Source organism: Pan troglodytes, chromosome 5 (assembly GCF_028858775.2).
Source record: "Pan troglodytes isolate AG18354 chromosome 5, NHGRI_mPanTro3-v2.0_pri, whole genome shotgun sequence".
Classification (NCBI taxonomy): domain Eukaryota; kingdom Metazoa; phylum Chordata; class Mammalia; order Primates; family Hominidae; genus Pan; species Pan troglodytes.
In genome coordinates this window covers 72,766,992-72,784,114 of record NC_072403.2, presented here as the reverse complement: position 1 = coordinate 72,784,114, position 17,123 = coordinate 72,766,992, and the positions used below count along the sequence as shown (strand labels likewise).

At 40.3% G+C, this 17,123-nt stretch overlaps 1 protein-coding gene across 1 annotated transcript; it reads left to right on the top strand.

Annotated features, from left to right (window-relative positions):
- The first annotated feature begins 472 nt into the window (after positions 1-472).
- LOC112209525 (zinc finger CCCH domain-containing protein 11C-like) lies at positions 473-3,986 on the top strand. The gene is made up of 2 exons (XM_054685931.2): positions 473-870; positions 1,253-3,986. The coding sequence occupies exon 2, from the start codon at positions 1,458-1,460 to the stop codon at positions 3,681-3,683; it is 2,226 nt and encodes a 741-aa protein (XP_054541906.1). The 5' UTR covers positions 473-870; positions 1,253-1,457; the 3' UTR covers positions 3,684-3,986.
- Positions 3,987-17,123: the final 13,137 nt, after the last annotated feature.

Genomic DNA, 17,123 nt, shown 5'->3' with positions numbered 1-17,123 from the left:
AATATAAAAATCTGTTTGTATTGACTTATTTTTCTCCTGTTATGGCTTGTACTTTGCTGATCCTTTGCATTTTAAATAATTTTTGTTAGGATGTTAGACATTGTAAATATTTTATTGAAAGTCTAGATTTGGGGCTGGGCGTGGTAACTCATGCCTGTAATCCCAGCACTTTGGGAGGCGGAGGCGGGCAGATCACGAGGTCAGGAGATCGAGACCATCCTGGCTAACACGGTGAAACCCCGTCTCTACCAAAGATATAAGAAATTAGATCTTAGGCATCGCGTCATAGAGGAACTACGTCTTCCAGAACCCTCGCGCCCTGCGTCGTGCTGGCACTTTTACCGGCCGGGCCTTAGAGCGGAGCCTGTAGCCGGGCGCCATCTTTGACGCTGGCAGTCTTGGTTTTCTGCGAGTGCTGCTGCTGCTGGGAGGACGACGGACGGCAGCGGCCAAGCAAGAAGAAAGACGTAGCAGCAAGCGGGAGTCGAGGATAGTGTCATCGGTTCGGGTCCCACGACTTTGGAGCTTGTCTCAAACTCCACATACAGAAAGCCACCGACCTTATTCCGGTATCCTACACCCATTCCCCACCCTCATTACACTCCCACCCCTGGCCCTCAGCGTGGGAGTCAAGAGCAACAGGGACACTTCCGTACTCCTTGTAGGATTGGTGAAACCGTAATGAAGAACACCCCTAAACTCCCATAATCGGTGCGGATTCCTGTGGGGAAGGCCTATAGTGTTGACATCTTCCAGGCCTTGGTTCTGGACCTTGAGAAGGAGGCTGTGGAACTAGAGATAGCGATGCTTTTTAGGATTTGGGGATATTCCCTGCCCAAAAAATTCCTGGAAAATTGACTAGTATTAAGTGTGAAGAAATCTTGAAGACCAGAAATTGGATCTTACTGAAAAACTGATGTTTTTTTTGTTTTTCAGATTATATTGTTCAGCTATGGAAGACGGATTTTTTTTCATGATCCTTTGACTCTCAAGTTCATCTTTAAATGAACTCTTTTTTTTGTTTTTTGTTTTTTTGTTTTGTTTTGTTTTTGAGGAGATAACTAACCCTAGCTGTCTCCAGTCTGACAAAGGTTATTTGAATGGACTTAATCTCCCAGTAGTTGGGAGATGTTTTAAAAACACATGCTGTGTTTGAATTGTGGCTGAGAGGTTTTCTTGGCAATGTGAGGAGGAAAATTTTTTCTGCCTCATTATTATTAATTCATGGATTGAGTGTTGGTTCGACCTACAGGCGTAATAGATTGGAACTCAGTGAAGACACAGACGTTCCTGTTGAGAGCAACCAGCTAATGATTACAGTTTAAAGACAATTTCTGTGATCAAGTTGTCATTTGGAAGATTAAACCCATTTCACGAGGACTTGGAGCCTTGTCCTTGCTTTGAGGAAGCAGTGGCTTGTTTCAAGAAGCCACTTCTGATCTAAGAATCTACCCAGCATGCCTAATCAAGGAGAAGACTGCTATTTTTTTTTCTATTCTACATGTACCAAAGGTGACAGCTGCCCATTCCGTCACTGTGAAGCTGCACTAGGAAATGAAACTGTTTGCACATTATGGCGAGAAGGGCGCTGTTTTCGACGGGTGTGCAGGTTTCGGCACATGGAGATTGATAAAAAACGCAGTGAAATTCCTTGTTATTGGGAAAATCAGCCAACAGGATGTCAAAAATTAAACTGCGCTTTCCATCACAATAGAGGACGATATGTTGATGGCCTTTTCCTACCTCCGAGCACAACTGTGCCTGAGTCACCAGAAGAGGAAGTGAAGGCTAGCCAACTTTCAGTTCAGCAGAACAAATTGTCTGTCCAGTCCAATCCTTCCCCTCAGCTGCGGAGCGTTATGAAAGTAGAAAGTTCCGAAAATGTTCCTAGCCCCAAGCATCCACCAGTTGTAATTAATGCTGCAGATGATGATGAAGATGATGATGATCAGTTTCCTGATGAAACCAAAACACCTACCCTGCAACCAACTCCTGAAGTTCACAATGGATTACGAGTGACTTCTGTCCGGAAACCTGCAGTCAATATAAAGCAAGGTGAATGTTTGCATTTTGGAATAAAAACTCTTGAGGAAATTAAGTCAGAGAAAATGAAGGAAAAATCTAAGAAGCAAGGTGAGGGTTCTTCAGGAGTTTCCAGTCTTTTGCTCCACCCTGAGCCTGTTCCAGGTCCTGAAAAAGAAAATGTCAGGACTGTGGTGAAGACAGTAACTCTCTCCACCAAACAAGGAGAAGAACCCTTGGTTAGATTGGGTCTTACTGAGAGACTGGGGAAACGAAAATTTTCGGCAGGCGCTGACAGTGATCCTCCATTAAAGCGTAGCCTGGCACAGAGGCTAGGGAAGAAAGTTGAAGCTCCGGAAACTAACACTGACGAAACACCAAAGACAGCTCAAGTTTCCAAGTCTCTTAAGGAGCGATTAGGCATGTCAGCTGATCCAAATAATGAGGACGCAACAGATAAAGTTAATAAAGTTGGTGAGATCCATGTGAAGACATTAGAAGAAATGCTTCTTGAAAGAGCCAGTCAGAAACATGGGGAATCGCAAACTAAACTCAAGACAGAAGGACCTTCAAAAACTGATGATTCTACTTCAGGAGCAAGAAGCTCCTCCACTCTCCGTATCAAAACCTTCTCTGAGGTCCTGGCTGAAGAAGAACATAGGCAGCTGGAAGCAGAGAGACAAAAAAGCAAAAAGGATACAACTTGCATGAAGCTAAAGGCTGATAGTGAAATTAAAAAAACAGTAGTTTTGCCACCCATTGTTGCCAGCAAAGGACAATCAGAGGAGCCTGCGGGTAAAAGAAAGTCCATGCAGGAGGTGCACATGAAGACGCTGGAAGAAATTAAACTGGAGAAGGCACTGAGGGTGCAGCAGAGCTCTGAGAGCAGCACCAGCTCCCCGTCTCAACATGAGGCCACTCCGGGGGCAAGGTTGCTGCTGCGAGTCACCCAAAGAACATGGAGGAAAGAAGAGAAGATACTTCAGGAAGGAAATGAAGTTGATTTTCAGAGCCGTATTAGAATGGAAGCTACAGAGGCTTCAGTTGAGACCACAGGAGTTGACATCAGTAAAATTCAAGTCAAGAGATGTGCGACCATGAGAGAGATGCGCATGCGGAAACAGCAGGAGAGGGAAAAATCAGTCTGGACACCTCTTCGGGGAGATGTAGCCTCTTGCAATACCCGAGTGGCAGAGAAACCAGTGCTCACTGCTGTGCCAGGAATCACATGGCACCTGACCAAGCAGCTTCCCACAAAGTCATCCCAGAAGGTGGAGGTAGAAACCTCAGGGATTGCAGACTCATTATTGAATGTGAAATGGGCAGCACAGACCTTGGAAAAAAGGGGTGAAGCGAAACCCAAAGTGAACGTGAAGCAATCTGTGGTTAAAGTTGTGTCATCCCCCAAATTGGCCCCAAAACGTAAGGCAGTGGAGATGCACCTTGCTGTCACTGCCGCTGTGAAGCCACTCAGCTCCAGCAGCGTCCTACAGGAACCCCCAGCCAAAAAGGCAGCTGTGGATGCTGTTGTCCTGCTTGTCTCCGAGGACAAATCAGTCACTGTGCCTGAAGCAGAAAATCCTAGAGACAGTCTTTTTTTCTTTTTCTTTTTCTTTGTCTTTTTTCTTTCTTTCTTTTTTTTAATATACTGTAAGTTTTAGGGTACACGTGCACATTGTGCAGGTTAGTTACATCTGTATACATGTGCCATGCTGGTGCGCTGCACCCACTAACTCGTCATCTAGCAGTAGGTATATCTCCCAGTGCTATCCCTCCCCCCTCCCCCCACCCCACCACAGTCCCCAGAGTGTGATATTCCCCTTCCTGTGTCCATGTGATCTCATTGCTCAATTCCCACCTATGAGTGAGAATATGCGGTGTTTGGTTAGAGACAGTCTTGTGCTGCCTCCAACCCAGTCCTCTTCAGATTCCTCACCCCCGGAGGCGTCTGGCCCTTCCTCATCCCAAATGAGCATGAAAACTCGCCGACTCAGCTCTGCCTCAACAGGAAAGCCCCCACTCTCTGTGGAGGATGATTTTGAGAAACTAACGTGGGAGATTTCAGGAGGCAAATGGGAAGCTGAGGTTGACCTGGATCCTGGGAAAGATGAAGATGACCTTCCGCTTGAGCTATGAGAAATGATTGATAGCTGAAGGTGGTAGTGAGGACACTTTAAAAAAAAAACCGCCAAAAAACTGGACTTAGTTTCATCTATTGTAACATTTACCTGAGACGATCATTTCTTTAGTCTAGAATTTGCCCCAAATCAGAAGTATACCTCTGAATTATCTGTATGTGTCCTGGATTCCTTGGGGTCAGATTTTTAAAGTTACTTTATAACCATTTTGTCCATTTGATGCCATTGTTTATCATCTTTTGAGAAAAAAGTTCTGTCATACCCTTCTCTCCACAAAAAAGAGACTGAGAGGGAGATCAAGTGAAAGGGTGCAAGCAAACTTAGTGACTCCTTGAGGTGTTTGTCAGTTTTGGCTTTTTTCTCCTTTGTTGTATTCTTTATGTCTTGTCTTGATGTACTTAATATTACCTGAGTTTGAAATGGATGAAGACAGCTGTTACCATTAAGGACCAAATTTTATGCTACCACTAAACAAAAATACCCACTCAGTCTGTGTTAAATTGTATGTCTTTGTAAAGGTATTTAGAGATTCAACTAAGCTTTAAAGAGAGCTGAGCAGCTCAGGAAGCCTGTAATGTGGGCATAACTCTTTGGACCTGATCTTGATGCTTCTGCTGCTCTGTTGGCCTCTGAAGAGCAATATCTAATTTATTATTACTGTAATTTTTTAAAAGGCTTTAAAGTGCCTCAGGGGTCCCCTGAAACTAATTTTCTGTTTCTGGGATTCCCTGGATTCATTATATGAGATGGTGACATGATTAGAGGAATTCTTTTTTCGTATGAAAATTGTCCCTTTTCTTCTTCAGTACTTGCCTCCTTGCTGGCATTGAATTAACACAGGGACAAAATTTGGTTAATTTTTTATTTCTAATTCTCCCAACAAACCCCTGTTGCCCAGTATTTATGTGGCGGCCTTTAACCACCTGAGGGAAAAAATGAGCTTATTCAAGCTGCCAATATTTATCTATGGGCTGTAGCAGTACACCGAATTGTACTGTGCCAGGGATATTGAGATGCTCTGGGCGTGTATTGTATACCTGCCAGTTTTCTTCATTTCTGAATTGAGTTTTCTTTTCTTGATGTTGGTTTCCTTCATATCACCTCAAGGTTTAGATTTGTGAAGGAATAAGCATGACAGAAATAATAGTCTTGAAAGGAGATATGTTGTATATAATCAGAAGGAAGAGGAAGGAAGGATTTACCCATTTTGATATTTTGCTGTAGGTGGCCAGTTTTGTTTCTCATAGGGAAATCTGACCCACCTGTCATGTTGGCTCCTGAGGAACTGCTGTTGTAAGCGGCTCATCAAGAGTTGAACTTCACGTAGCCTTGTTGGGAATATGGAAAAGGAAGAAAGCCACAGGACTGCCCATTCAGTCTTGTTAAGATTGGGATGATTCTGCACAAGCAAAAATGACTTGAAATTTATGTATCGACACACCTCTAGCAATCCATCTTCAGCTGACTGAATGTTGTATGATAGCCCTTCTCCAAAGCAGGGGTAGAATGTTCAGGTTTCACCACGGATTTTCTACTTATTTCGCTTTTGGAATCAGCTTACAGATTCCAGGTCCCTTTTGTATATATTCTTTATTCTTTTGCTTTTTTAAAAAATAAACTTGTATTAGTCAATGTTTCGTGTTCCGCATTATTTGAACCATTTGCCCTTACAGAAAGAGAAATACTTGTTTGTGTTTTAAATACAACCGATGTAGGAAAAAAAAAAAAAAAAGAAAGAAAGAAAGAAATTAGCCAGGCGTGGTGGTGGGTGCCTGTAGTCCCAGCTACTTGGGAGGCTGAGGCAGGAGAATGGCGTGAACCTGGGAGGCGGAGGTTGCAGTGAGCTGAGATCGTGCCACTGCACTCCAGCCTGGGCAGCAGAGCAAGAGTCCGTCTCAAAAAAAAAAAAAAAAAAAAAAGAAAGTCTAGATTTTGTAGTCTTCCTCTGGAAAGCCGAATTTTGTTTTGCCGGGGAGTTCAGTTACTTACCATTCAACCTGATCCTTTTTAAGCGTATTTTTAAGTTTGGGAGTATGCGTCTAGAGTAAGTTTTTCTTTAGGGCTAATTTAATTATCCTTTTGAAGCACGCCTCTTCAGGAGGCTCGAGGAAATATTCAGGGTGGTCAGCAATGCCTCCATTCTGGCTGGCTGCAACTCAACCCCCAGCTCACAAATCCCAGTAGCTGTTTTTGCCTGGCCTCATAGAGTTTCATTTCATGCATATGTAGCCTAATATTCAATGAAGGACTCAGGATAGCTGCCTGTATAGATTTCTGGAGTTCTTTCTCTCTGTGCCTCACATTTCAGCTCTTTTAGCTCCTTTAACTCTGATCTCTGTCTATTAAATTCAGTAAGTTGGATCTGCCTTGTCATGGTTCCTCCTCTCTTACTGCAGTCTTGGAAGTGCCTACATCCAGAAAGCCATGTTGGTTATAGGGCTTACCTCATTTCTTTTCCTGTTCTGAAGACTCACACTTCTGTGCTGTGTCTGTTTTCTAACGTCTGAAAACAGCTGTCTCATGTATTTTGTCCAATTTCCTAGCTGTTTACAGCAGAGAGACAGATTTGGTACCAGTTATTCTATCACATTGAGAAGTGACAGTCCCTAAACTTGCTCTAAACATGTTTAGATTTAATGTGAACAACTAATGTTTCCATTTTCAGTTTCTCTTAGCAGTTTTCACGAGCTTCAATCCGTTAATTCTCAAATACATCCATAAATCACTTGGAATATCTTAATGCATTGTATGAAAGATAATTCCTCCTCTGTACCCATCATCAGCACTCTTCCTTTAAATTGTGGGATATGTTTTTCTGAGACTGTGGCTTTAGCGTGTACGAGAAAAATTCAGTTGTTATCCCCTCATTTTGGGGAGTAAAAATCATAAGAACGAGGAGCATTATAGTATCTAATCTTGTCAAGCAAAAACCTAGGTAACTTTGGAAGTTTTCTTCTCTCTCCCCCACTCTCCCACTTCTATGTGTGTATAAGTGTGTTTATTGAATAAAGAGCCTTTTATTTTTATTTATTCATTTATTTATTCGAGATGATGTCTCACTGTCATCCAGGCTGGAGTGCAGTGGTGTGATCTCAGCTCACTGCAGCCTCCACCTCCCGGGTTCAAGCGATTCTTCTGCCTCAGCCTCCCTAGCAGTTGGGACAGACTACAGGCACATCCCACCACGCCCAGCTAATTTTTTGTATTTTTATTAGAGACAGGGTTTCACTTGTTGGCCAGGCTGGTCTTGAACTCCTGACCTCAGGTGATCCACCTGCCTTGGCCTCCCAAAGTGCTAGAATTACAGGCGTGAGCCACTGCCTCAGGCTGAATAAAGAGCCTTTTAGATAATGTCTTGCCTGACAAGTTTAAAACAACTTTCTTACCAGATATGCCATAATAAAAATCTCCAAGAAATTTTCCTTAGGCTACATCTCAATGGGCCATTTAATACTATATCAATAAACTTTATTACATAATAAGATCTTGGTGTTTATCAGAAAGGGATTTGAGCCAGGGTGTTTTAAGTTGATTAGTATCTTGAGTGAGAAAGATCTCTGTTTTCATTAGCCTTCTCAGAAAAAATTCCCCCTATTTATCAGGAATGCAAATGTTTCAGATTGAAGTGGGTACCCAGACATAGCTCAACATTGCACAAACAGGTGCCAAGGGGAATCTGTTTCCTTTTCTATCTAACTCCAACTCCTTTGAATTTTTTTGACAGGTACTTAGAAAAACTGGGATTGACAAAGTGATACAGTTTGAGTTATATGTTGCCATAGAAAGAGGCAAGTTGGCAAATATTTTGGTAAATCATTTCAAGATAGCTTTGAGGAGGTCCTCAAATCTTAGTATTATACATAGAGCAAGAGGATTATATGAAGTATGAAGAGAAAATTTCTTCTGATTTTCTAAGGAAGATATTGTTTAAGATCCAAGACTAGAAAACCAGGTGAATAATGTAATAGTAGTGCTTGGGCGAATCAAACCTTTTGGTGTGTTAAGTTTAAATTCTCAGGAGGATCGGGAAATCCATGGAACCAGATGGCTCCTAATTGTTTACAAGGAGAAAAAAGTCATGCAGAGGTTGAGAATTGCATGGTATTAAAACCTATAGGGTTAAAAAAATTAGAAAAAAACTAGTGTGGAGTTTGGAGTATTTCAACTGGTAATCAAATACAGAATGTTATGAGATAGCTGATGAGATATTCTTTCGCTAGATTTCCTCAAATAAATAAAGGCTGTTGACGGTTCCATCAAGACGGTTTTGCGTGTAGGGAAATAATTAGCATGTGTTTTATTTCCGTTAACATATGTTCGTAATTGCACCCATACACTTCCTTAGAAGGGGAAAGTTTGCAGGCCTCTGAAATGACCATTGTACTTCCATAGCAGAATTCAAAACCAACACTATAGAAAGCATCTATAGCTGCCTTAAAGAAAAAAATTGGTGAATCAGCCAAGGGTGACGGGAAACATGGGGCCTGGTAGACTTGTCATATCTTGTTACAAATGTTCTCAAAAAAGCATTATTCATGTGCCTCTGGTTCCTACGACTAGATATCAGATATCACCAAGTCTCTGTCACTGAGGAGCTTATAGCTTAAAAGGGGGACTTTTAAATAAGTAAGCACACTAGTAGACATTAATCAGCTCACCAACCCCAAAATATTGGAGCATTAGGAAGAACTGAATTCGAATCTTTGCTCTGGTACTTAAAGTGTGATTATGGGAATGTGTTTTAATTTTAATGAACATCAGTTCCCATCTCAGTTAATAGCAACCAAGCTTCCCGGTAAAAATTCTATGGTTATCCTTTATGTATCTTTCCCCTTGCCTCTTACTGCCAATTTAGCAGCACGTCCAATTGATCCTACTTTCAAACAGACGTGACTACTTCTCTCCCTTTCACAGTGACATCCAAGGCCTCAACATCTATTGCCTAGACAATTGGCCTCCAGTCTACTTCTACTTTTGTCTTCCTCCCCTTGATCCCTGCTCAATTTTTCTTGGTTGAATAGCCATATTGATCCTTTCAGGATGCATTGGATCACAATACTATCTTGCTCTAACCCCTTCAGGTCCCTCCCATTGCACTGGACTATACAAACTCTTGGCTGGGCATGGTGGCTCATGCCTGTGATCCCAGCACTTTGAGAGGCCAAGGTAGACAGATCACTTGAGGTCAGGAGTTTGAGACCAGGCTGGCCAACATGGTGAAACCTCAACTCTACTAAAAATACAAAAATTAGTCAGGCAAGGTGGCATGTGCCTGTAATCCCAGCTACTCGGGAGGCTGAGGCAGGAGAATTGCTTGAACCCAGGAGGCAGAGGTTGCAGTGAGCCGAGATCATGACACTGCACTCCAGCCTGGGTGATGGAGTGAGACTCTGTCTAAATCTATCTATCTATCTATCTATCTATAGATATATCTGGGATTAGTGGTGACCAGCTTCCAAGATGACCCTCAATGATCCTGCCTGCCTCCGAGTACCCACACTCTTGTGAAGTTCCCTCCCTCACACACTATGCCAGGGTTAGTCTGTTTGACTAACCCTGGTTAGTCAAAAACAAAAACAAGGAAATAAAAACCCCAAACTCTTCAGTATGCCCTTCAAGGCTCCACGTGACCTTGCCGTGTCTACCTCTTCTGCCTCATCTGAACCTTAGCTCTTTCCACACCCTTCTCATTCTGCTACAGTCATCTAGTTCTTACTGTTCTACGAGCAGCTCATTTGCTAAGCTCATTTCTTCTCCAAGGAGTGGCTCCATTTCTCGAGCGATTCCCATTTCCACTGGCTGGTTTATCATTATCATATAAGCTCCATGTCTAACTCAAGTGTTACCACTTCAAATGGGTTTTCACCATCCTAGCTAAAATAGCAGCCACTGTCTCTCTTGCTCTGTTTTATATCTTCATGGCAATATTGCCAACTGAAATTTTATTATTATTATTTTAAAATATTATTTATTTCTTACTAGAAGGTTAGTTCTGTAATGACCAACTGTTCCTGTCGTGTTCACTATTGTTTTCCAAGCGCATAATCGATACCCATTAAATATCTGTCAAATGAATACATAATTTTTAATGGGGATGATAAATAAAATATTATTTTTTGAGGAGGGAATAAAAGAACATACGTATATCTATAAATACTACGCTTGATCTTCGCCAAAAGGCCGAGAAGCGATACGTATATCTATAAATACTTAAAAAGTATGAAGTACTACAATATTAATATTCATAGATATATAACTAAAAGGGTTGGATGGTAAACAAAGTACTTGGACATGTTTCTGGTAAGTTTCTCTATGAGCTGGGACATAAGTTTTACATTTAATCCTATTTTCTATGTCAAAGGAGGATAAGTGAGTTTTACCCATTGAACAAATAGACCCATTACTCATATTTCACAATTAGCTGCTTTATGCATATTTGACCAATGTTGCACTTTAAGCAATTACAGATAACACTTAGTCCTGGACTTACAGATGGTTTGACTTATGGATGGGGAACGCAGTAGAATATTGTGTTCCCAATAATGCTGCCTATTTACAAAAGCAGCGTTTCCATCCTTTTCATTAGTTAAAAGTGAATAGTTTTTACTAATTAAATTAATATTTAATATTTAATTTGTGTCAATTAAATATGCACGAATTCTGCACAACCCTCAGCCCCCTTTTGCAGATTCTGATATGACAGTTGAGTATTATTATATGAGTAATGATAACTGTCAGGGCCAATGTTGGAAGCAACCATGTGACCTACTAATACAATATTTATCCTCTGTCCCTTTGATTTTCTGTTTAGTAGGCTCTCCAAATTATCACTCATTATGTATCCCAAAGCAGAAATCAGTGTAGGTAGCATTACTAAACTTAGCGAATAAAAATATGGGATGCCAAGTTAAATGTGAATTTCAGAAAAATGAGTGCTTTTCTGGTATAAGTATGTCCTATGCATAAGTATGTAGGGGTACAGTTTTGCTAAAAATTATTTATTGTATATTTGAAATTTATATTTAGCTGGATATCATGTATTTTATCTGGTAAACATATATATAGGATATAGCCAGTGACATAATTCCTGATGCCATCACTGGTCCTTTGGCTCAGACCACAGTATTTCTAATATCAGCGGAGCACAGCTAGATTGTTCAACTGTTGCATCTGTTAAGGTGGTTAGAAGATGGTATTTCATGGAACAAGAATATTTACTATGCCTTCCTTTATCTAAGTGCCTTTAATATGTTTCCTTTTATTTGAATACCTTTGAGTGAGAAATAGACATAAAGGAGAGTTTTCCTATGATGCCTGACTAACTCTGAATACTTCCTGGCACTTGTAAGATAAACTTGGTCATGATAAATTAAGTGATCAGTTATTGCTCCCAAGGTTTCTGTCATCTGGGTTTAGGGTCAGAGGTGGATTTTCTGTGAAGTTAGGAAAACTATAGCTTTAGGGCCGTCACTCGCATAGGTCACTTCCATGGCCCCGTGCCTAATTTTGCATTCTTTTTCTTAAATACAAAACAAAGAGACCTCCCACACTCTATAAGTGCCATGAAAACCTGCATTCTATCCCCTCATCCCCCACCCATGTCTAGGGATAAACAGTCTAGCATGCTAGCTCTAGATAATTGCTGCTTTGGATAATTTCCAGATAAAATGCCCAAATTGACAAGACAAATGTTTTACATGTAAACAAGTTGCACTTACTTATCTTAGGCCCCCAACAACCTGATTCATTTCAGCTATTGGCTTTTTCTTTTCTCTGTGGTCACAGTTATCACAGTATGCTCTCAGGAACATGGGGGCAGAGCTTCAACGTTAAACAGGTCTTTCTGTTTTCCTTTCCACTGGGAGATACCTAGTTCAATGTTCCTGTAACCAGTTGGAATATATGCCAATCTCAAAGTTAAATTCTGGCTCTTTAGGAGGGAGCTTTCATCTGAAGACCTGGGATCTTCAGATTATCACTGCGTTGTCACTTCCCCTAATTTAACAGCTGCTTGTTTTGCTTTACTCCAGTCCTCAACCCCCAGATGAGGTAGTAGAGATTCCCTACTGTTTCGTGGAACACCAGCAACATGGACACAAAGGCAAACTCCAGCTTTCCTCACACCTCTTAAAGAGCATCTTGAACCCTACAAGTCTAGATGGCCCTGGCCTATTCCCTGGGGGATATTTTTTCCCCATAGGTAGGGCTGGTGAGATATTATGTTGGAGTCACCCGGGGCCTATTCTTGTACCTCTTCTGTCTTTCTTTGGGTACTTTCATTCACTTGGTAATCCCATCTTTTGTCATGGCTCTGAAAACCATCCAAATGTTGACAGCTCCCTAGTTTATATCTGGGAAATTATAGGAGGGTTTAGAGTAAAGAAGTGACCCCATACATGCGTGATTAACACATGCTTAAAGGATCAGCCCCGAATTCTCCCTTGACTCAAAACTTATTCAACTGTCTATCTGGGTGTCCTTTAGGCATCTCAGACATACTGTGATCACAGCTGAGCTCCTGATCTTGCCTCCAGATATGGTCTTTCTGCAGTTTTCCATAACTCGATAAATGACAACTTCATCTTCCCAGTGTTTCAGGCCAAAAATCTTGGAGTCATTTCTGACTCCTCTGTTATTCTCACGTTAGCTGTTCAAACTATCTAAATAACAGTCTACCTACTAAATACCCTTTGTCTCTACCTTCAGGGTATATCCAGAATCTGATCCCTTCTCAGTATCTTCACAGCAAACACCTGGCCCAGGCCACCTCATCTCCTACGTGGCCTTGTAATTGCCTCCTAACTGGTCTCCCTGCTTCTGTTTTCAGCCAGCTTTAGTCTGTACTCAATGTAGCAGTCAAAGCAGTCTTTTCAATACATAAGTCAGAGCATGTTAGTTATCCTCTGCTCAAAAGCCTCCAAGAGCTTCCCACATTAATAGGAATAAAAGCCCAAGTCCTATAATGGCCTGCAAGGTGGTATCTGATCAGACCCTCTGCAATGACTATTGTCCTTGTCTTCTCAAATTTTATCCACCACCCACTCCCCTCCAGCCTTGCTGACCTTGCTGTTTTTCACAGAAGCCAAACATTTCCCCACTTAGTGCCTTTCCATTGGCTGTTCCATCTGCCTGGATTGCTCTTCCTTCAGGTGTGTCTATCTGTGTGTGTGTGTGTATGTGCGTGTGTGTGTATACATGCTTACATGCTTCCTTACCTCCTTCAAGTACTTTCTCAAATGTTACCTTCTCAATGATCACCCCATTTAAAATCAAAACCCCCCCTCCACAATTGTTAATCCTTGTTTTGATTTTTCTCCATAGCATTCATTACTTCTAAGAGAGGTTTTTAAAAATTTTTTATTCTGTCTCTTCCAATTAAATATAAGCTCCATGAAATCGGGTTTTTATCTGTTTTCGTTCCTGCTCTATCATTCCTAGCACTCAGAATAGTGCCTGTCACAAGAAATGGAGGGCACTCAACATATATCCATTGAATGCATAAAACAGGATAAGAAAGTCTTAAACATTTGCTTAATGTGTCTTCATCAATCCTTAAAGGTTCAAAAGCACTCAACCCTCTTTCTCTTCTTTGGACTTCCCCTTATGGTATGTGTGTGTGTGTGTGTGTGTGTGTGTGTGTGTGTGTGTTTTCCAGCTAAAACCTAATATCCTTGAGTTACACCATTAAGAGAGTTGCAGCTAGCTCTTCAGAAATCTTGTATCTACTGAACTCCAAGAACATCATTTATTCAGTACCCAAGGATGGGACATAGCCAATGATGATGATGGGAACATTTTCAGGAAATGTGCTCACTCACATAGATTTTTGTTCATGGAATAAGTTTCTGAAGGTCTGTTTATCAGGGTAAAACTTCAGTCCTGTATCAACTAACAATCCCATACAGAAGGGTCACTGTTTACATTTCTCCAAAGCCTGGTCAAAAGTAACTTTGACTAATTTGATTAAATTGATTGATAACTCAAAGTAAATCATATCACCAAAACACTTCTCATTCCAATGCTTGATAGTTATGGAATTTGCTGAGACCACCCACTGAATACCCGTTCAAATGAATGGAATCTCACAGAGCACACATAATCATCTCTGACTTTTGTAGCCGTAGGGATACATTAATACCTGTGCCTCATACTTAACTGAAAATCACCAGTTGTCGGCTGAGTAGTTTACTGCATGTCAAATCTGAGGTCCAGTGTAATAGACTGTTTTACTACTTCTATTCAGAATTTTCTAATTCATAGACATTCTAATTTTATTTGTCTTTTTCTCTCAAATACCATGATAGGGTGAAAGTTTGAGCTTTTGTATCTTAATGTTTATTGAACATTACGATACATAGAGAATACTCTACTATACATAAATGCATACCACTCAATGAATTGTCCTTGGATGAACATTGCTGTAAAACTACTCAAGTTAAAAAATAATATTTCCAGTATCCAGAAGTCTTCTGATGTCTCCTCCCCATCACTACTCCCTTCTTCCTCCCCGATGTAACTGTTACGCTCATTCTAACACTGGAGTTCAGTTGTGTCTCTTTTCCAACTTTCTATAAATGAAATCATCTGTATAAATCTTGCATCTGGCTTCTTTTGCTCCATATTATGTTTGTGAAATTCATCTATATTATTGAATATAATAACTGTGGTTCATTCAGTATTACTGCTTCATAGTATTCCACTTTATGAATTTATCACAATATATTGTTTCTAGCTTTTCATTTTTATAAATCATGTTGCTCTGGGCATTCTTGGAAATATTTTTGGTTAGCATGATCCCCTTTCTGTTGAATATACACTTTGGAGTGCAATATCTGTGTCATAGGTATGTACATGTTCAACTTTAGTAGATAATGTAAGCAGTTTTCCTAAATCATTGTCCCAATTTAACTCCCACCAGCAATATAAGAGACATCCTATTGCTACATATCCATGTCAGCAGTTAGGATTATCTCTCTTCTTTATTTTAGTTATTCTCCTTGGTAAATAGTAGTAGTATCTCATTGAGGTTTTAATTTGCATTTCTCTGACTACAAATAAGATTGAAAATATGCAGATATCCTTTTCCTGAAGTGTCCACTCAAGTATTTCCTTCTTTTCTCTATTGCATTATTTATCTAGTTATAGTTAATTTGTAAAAGTTTAAAAATTATTTATCTGGATGCAAGTCTTTTGTTAGTTATGTGTGTGGCAAATATCTTTCCTCACTCTGTGGCTTGTTTTTGTAGTCTCTAAATGGTGTTTGTGTTGAAAAGAAGTTTTTAATTTTAACATCCAATGTATCCATCTTTTCTTATGAACAGTCATTTTTGGTCCCAATTTATCAAATCCTTACCTATCCTAAAGTCTTGAAGGTATTATCTGCGTTATAGTCTTAGATTATCTTCTAATTGCTTTATTATTTTCTCTTTCACACTTTTCACAGTTAAATCTACAATCACCCAGAATGGATTTTCATGTGTGGTGGGTGGTAAGGGTCGTTTCTTTTTTAAATCGTCAACTTTTTTAAAAAATTATTTTTATACTTTAAGTTCTGGGATGTATGTGTAGAACATACAGGTTTGTTACATAGGTATACAAGTGCCACGGTGGTTTGCTGCACCCATCAACCCATCATCCACATTAGGTATTTCTCCTGATGCTATCCCTCCCCTAGCCCCTCTCCCCCTGGCAGGCCCCAGTGTGTGATGTTCCCCTCCCTGTGTCATGTGTTCTCATTGTTCAACTCCCACTTATGAGTGAGAACGTGCAGTGTTTGGTTTTCCGTTCCTGTATTAGTCTGCTAAGAATGATGGTTTCCAGCTTCATCCACGTCCCTGCAAAGGACACGAACTCATCCTTCGTTGTGGCTGCATAGTATTCCAAGTTGCATATGTGCCACATTTTCTTTATCCAGTCTATCACCGATGGGCACTTGGGTTGGTTCCAAGTCTTTGCTATTGTGAACAGTGCTGCAATAAACATACATGTGCATGTGTCTTGAATTGACCCAGCATCATTTGTTGAAAAGACTATATTCTGTGTGGATTTCAATTTGAAAATTTTATATAATAAATACTGTATCTATATTTATAACTATGATTTCTCTTTATGTTTGTAAGGCTTAGCAATTAGGATATGCTATCAATTTATCATTTTAAGGCTGATTTTGTCTTTTTTTAAATGTCAAAGTATTTATTTTACCTCAATTGTTGGAAGAACTCATTGGTTGGAGCAGCTAAACCTAGATCTTTGTGGAGAGATAATGGAAAAAATCTGTAATAGGTGTTTGATTTTCTACTTAAATCTATTCACTGATTACTAATTTGCTCAGTTTATTTTCTGGAGTCAATTTTTAGTCATTTATATTTCTCCAGAAAATTATACATTTAAAGGCATGTTTTATTTTTACTAATATAAAGCTACATTTAATATTCTGTTAAATGTGTGAACAATTCTTGTAAATACTGTTTTTCATTTGTAGTTTTGGTATGATTTTTGTTTTCCTATTGTTACGGTCTGTATATTTTATAAAATGAATGTCTTTGATTCTGTTATCTATTGCTGTGAAACAAATTACTCCAACACTTAGTGGCTTAAAACAACAAACATTTAGAAATTGCCTCATGCAATTTCTGAGGCAAGGAAATCTAGGGGCAGCTTGGCTGGTTCAACATCTCTCACAAAGTCACAGTCAAGCTTTTCTTCCTGGGCTGCCATTGTCTCAAGGCTTGGCTGGGGCTGGAGAATCCACTGCTAAGCTCACTCACTTGGATACCGACAGAGCTCGATTCCTTGCTAGCTCTTGGCTGGAGGCTACATTTTCTTTCTTTCTTTCTTTGAGACAGAGTCTCCCTCTGTTGCCCAGGCTGGAGGGCAGTGGTGCGATCTCGGCTCACCGCAACCTCCTCCTCCGGGGTTCAAGCAATTCTCCTGCCTCAGCCTCCCGAGTAGCTGGGATGACAG

Bases quoted from the DNA above. Each gene is read 5' to 3' on its own strand.
- LOC112209525 (XM_054685931.2), top strand. From the start codon at position 1,458: ATGCCTAATCAAGGAGAAGACTGCTATTTTTTTTTCTATTCTACATGT.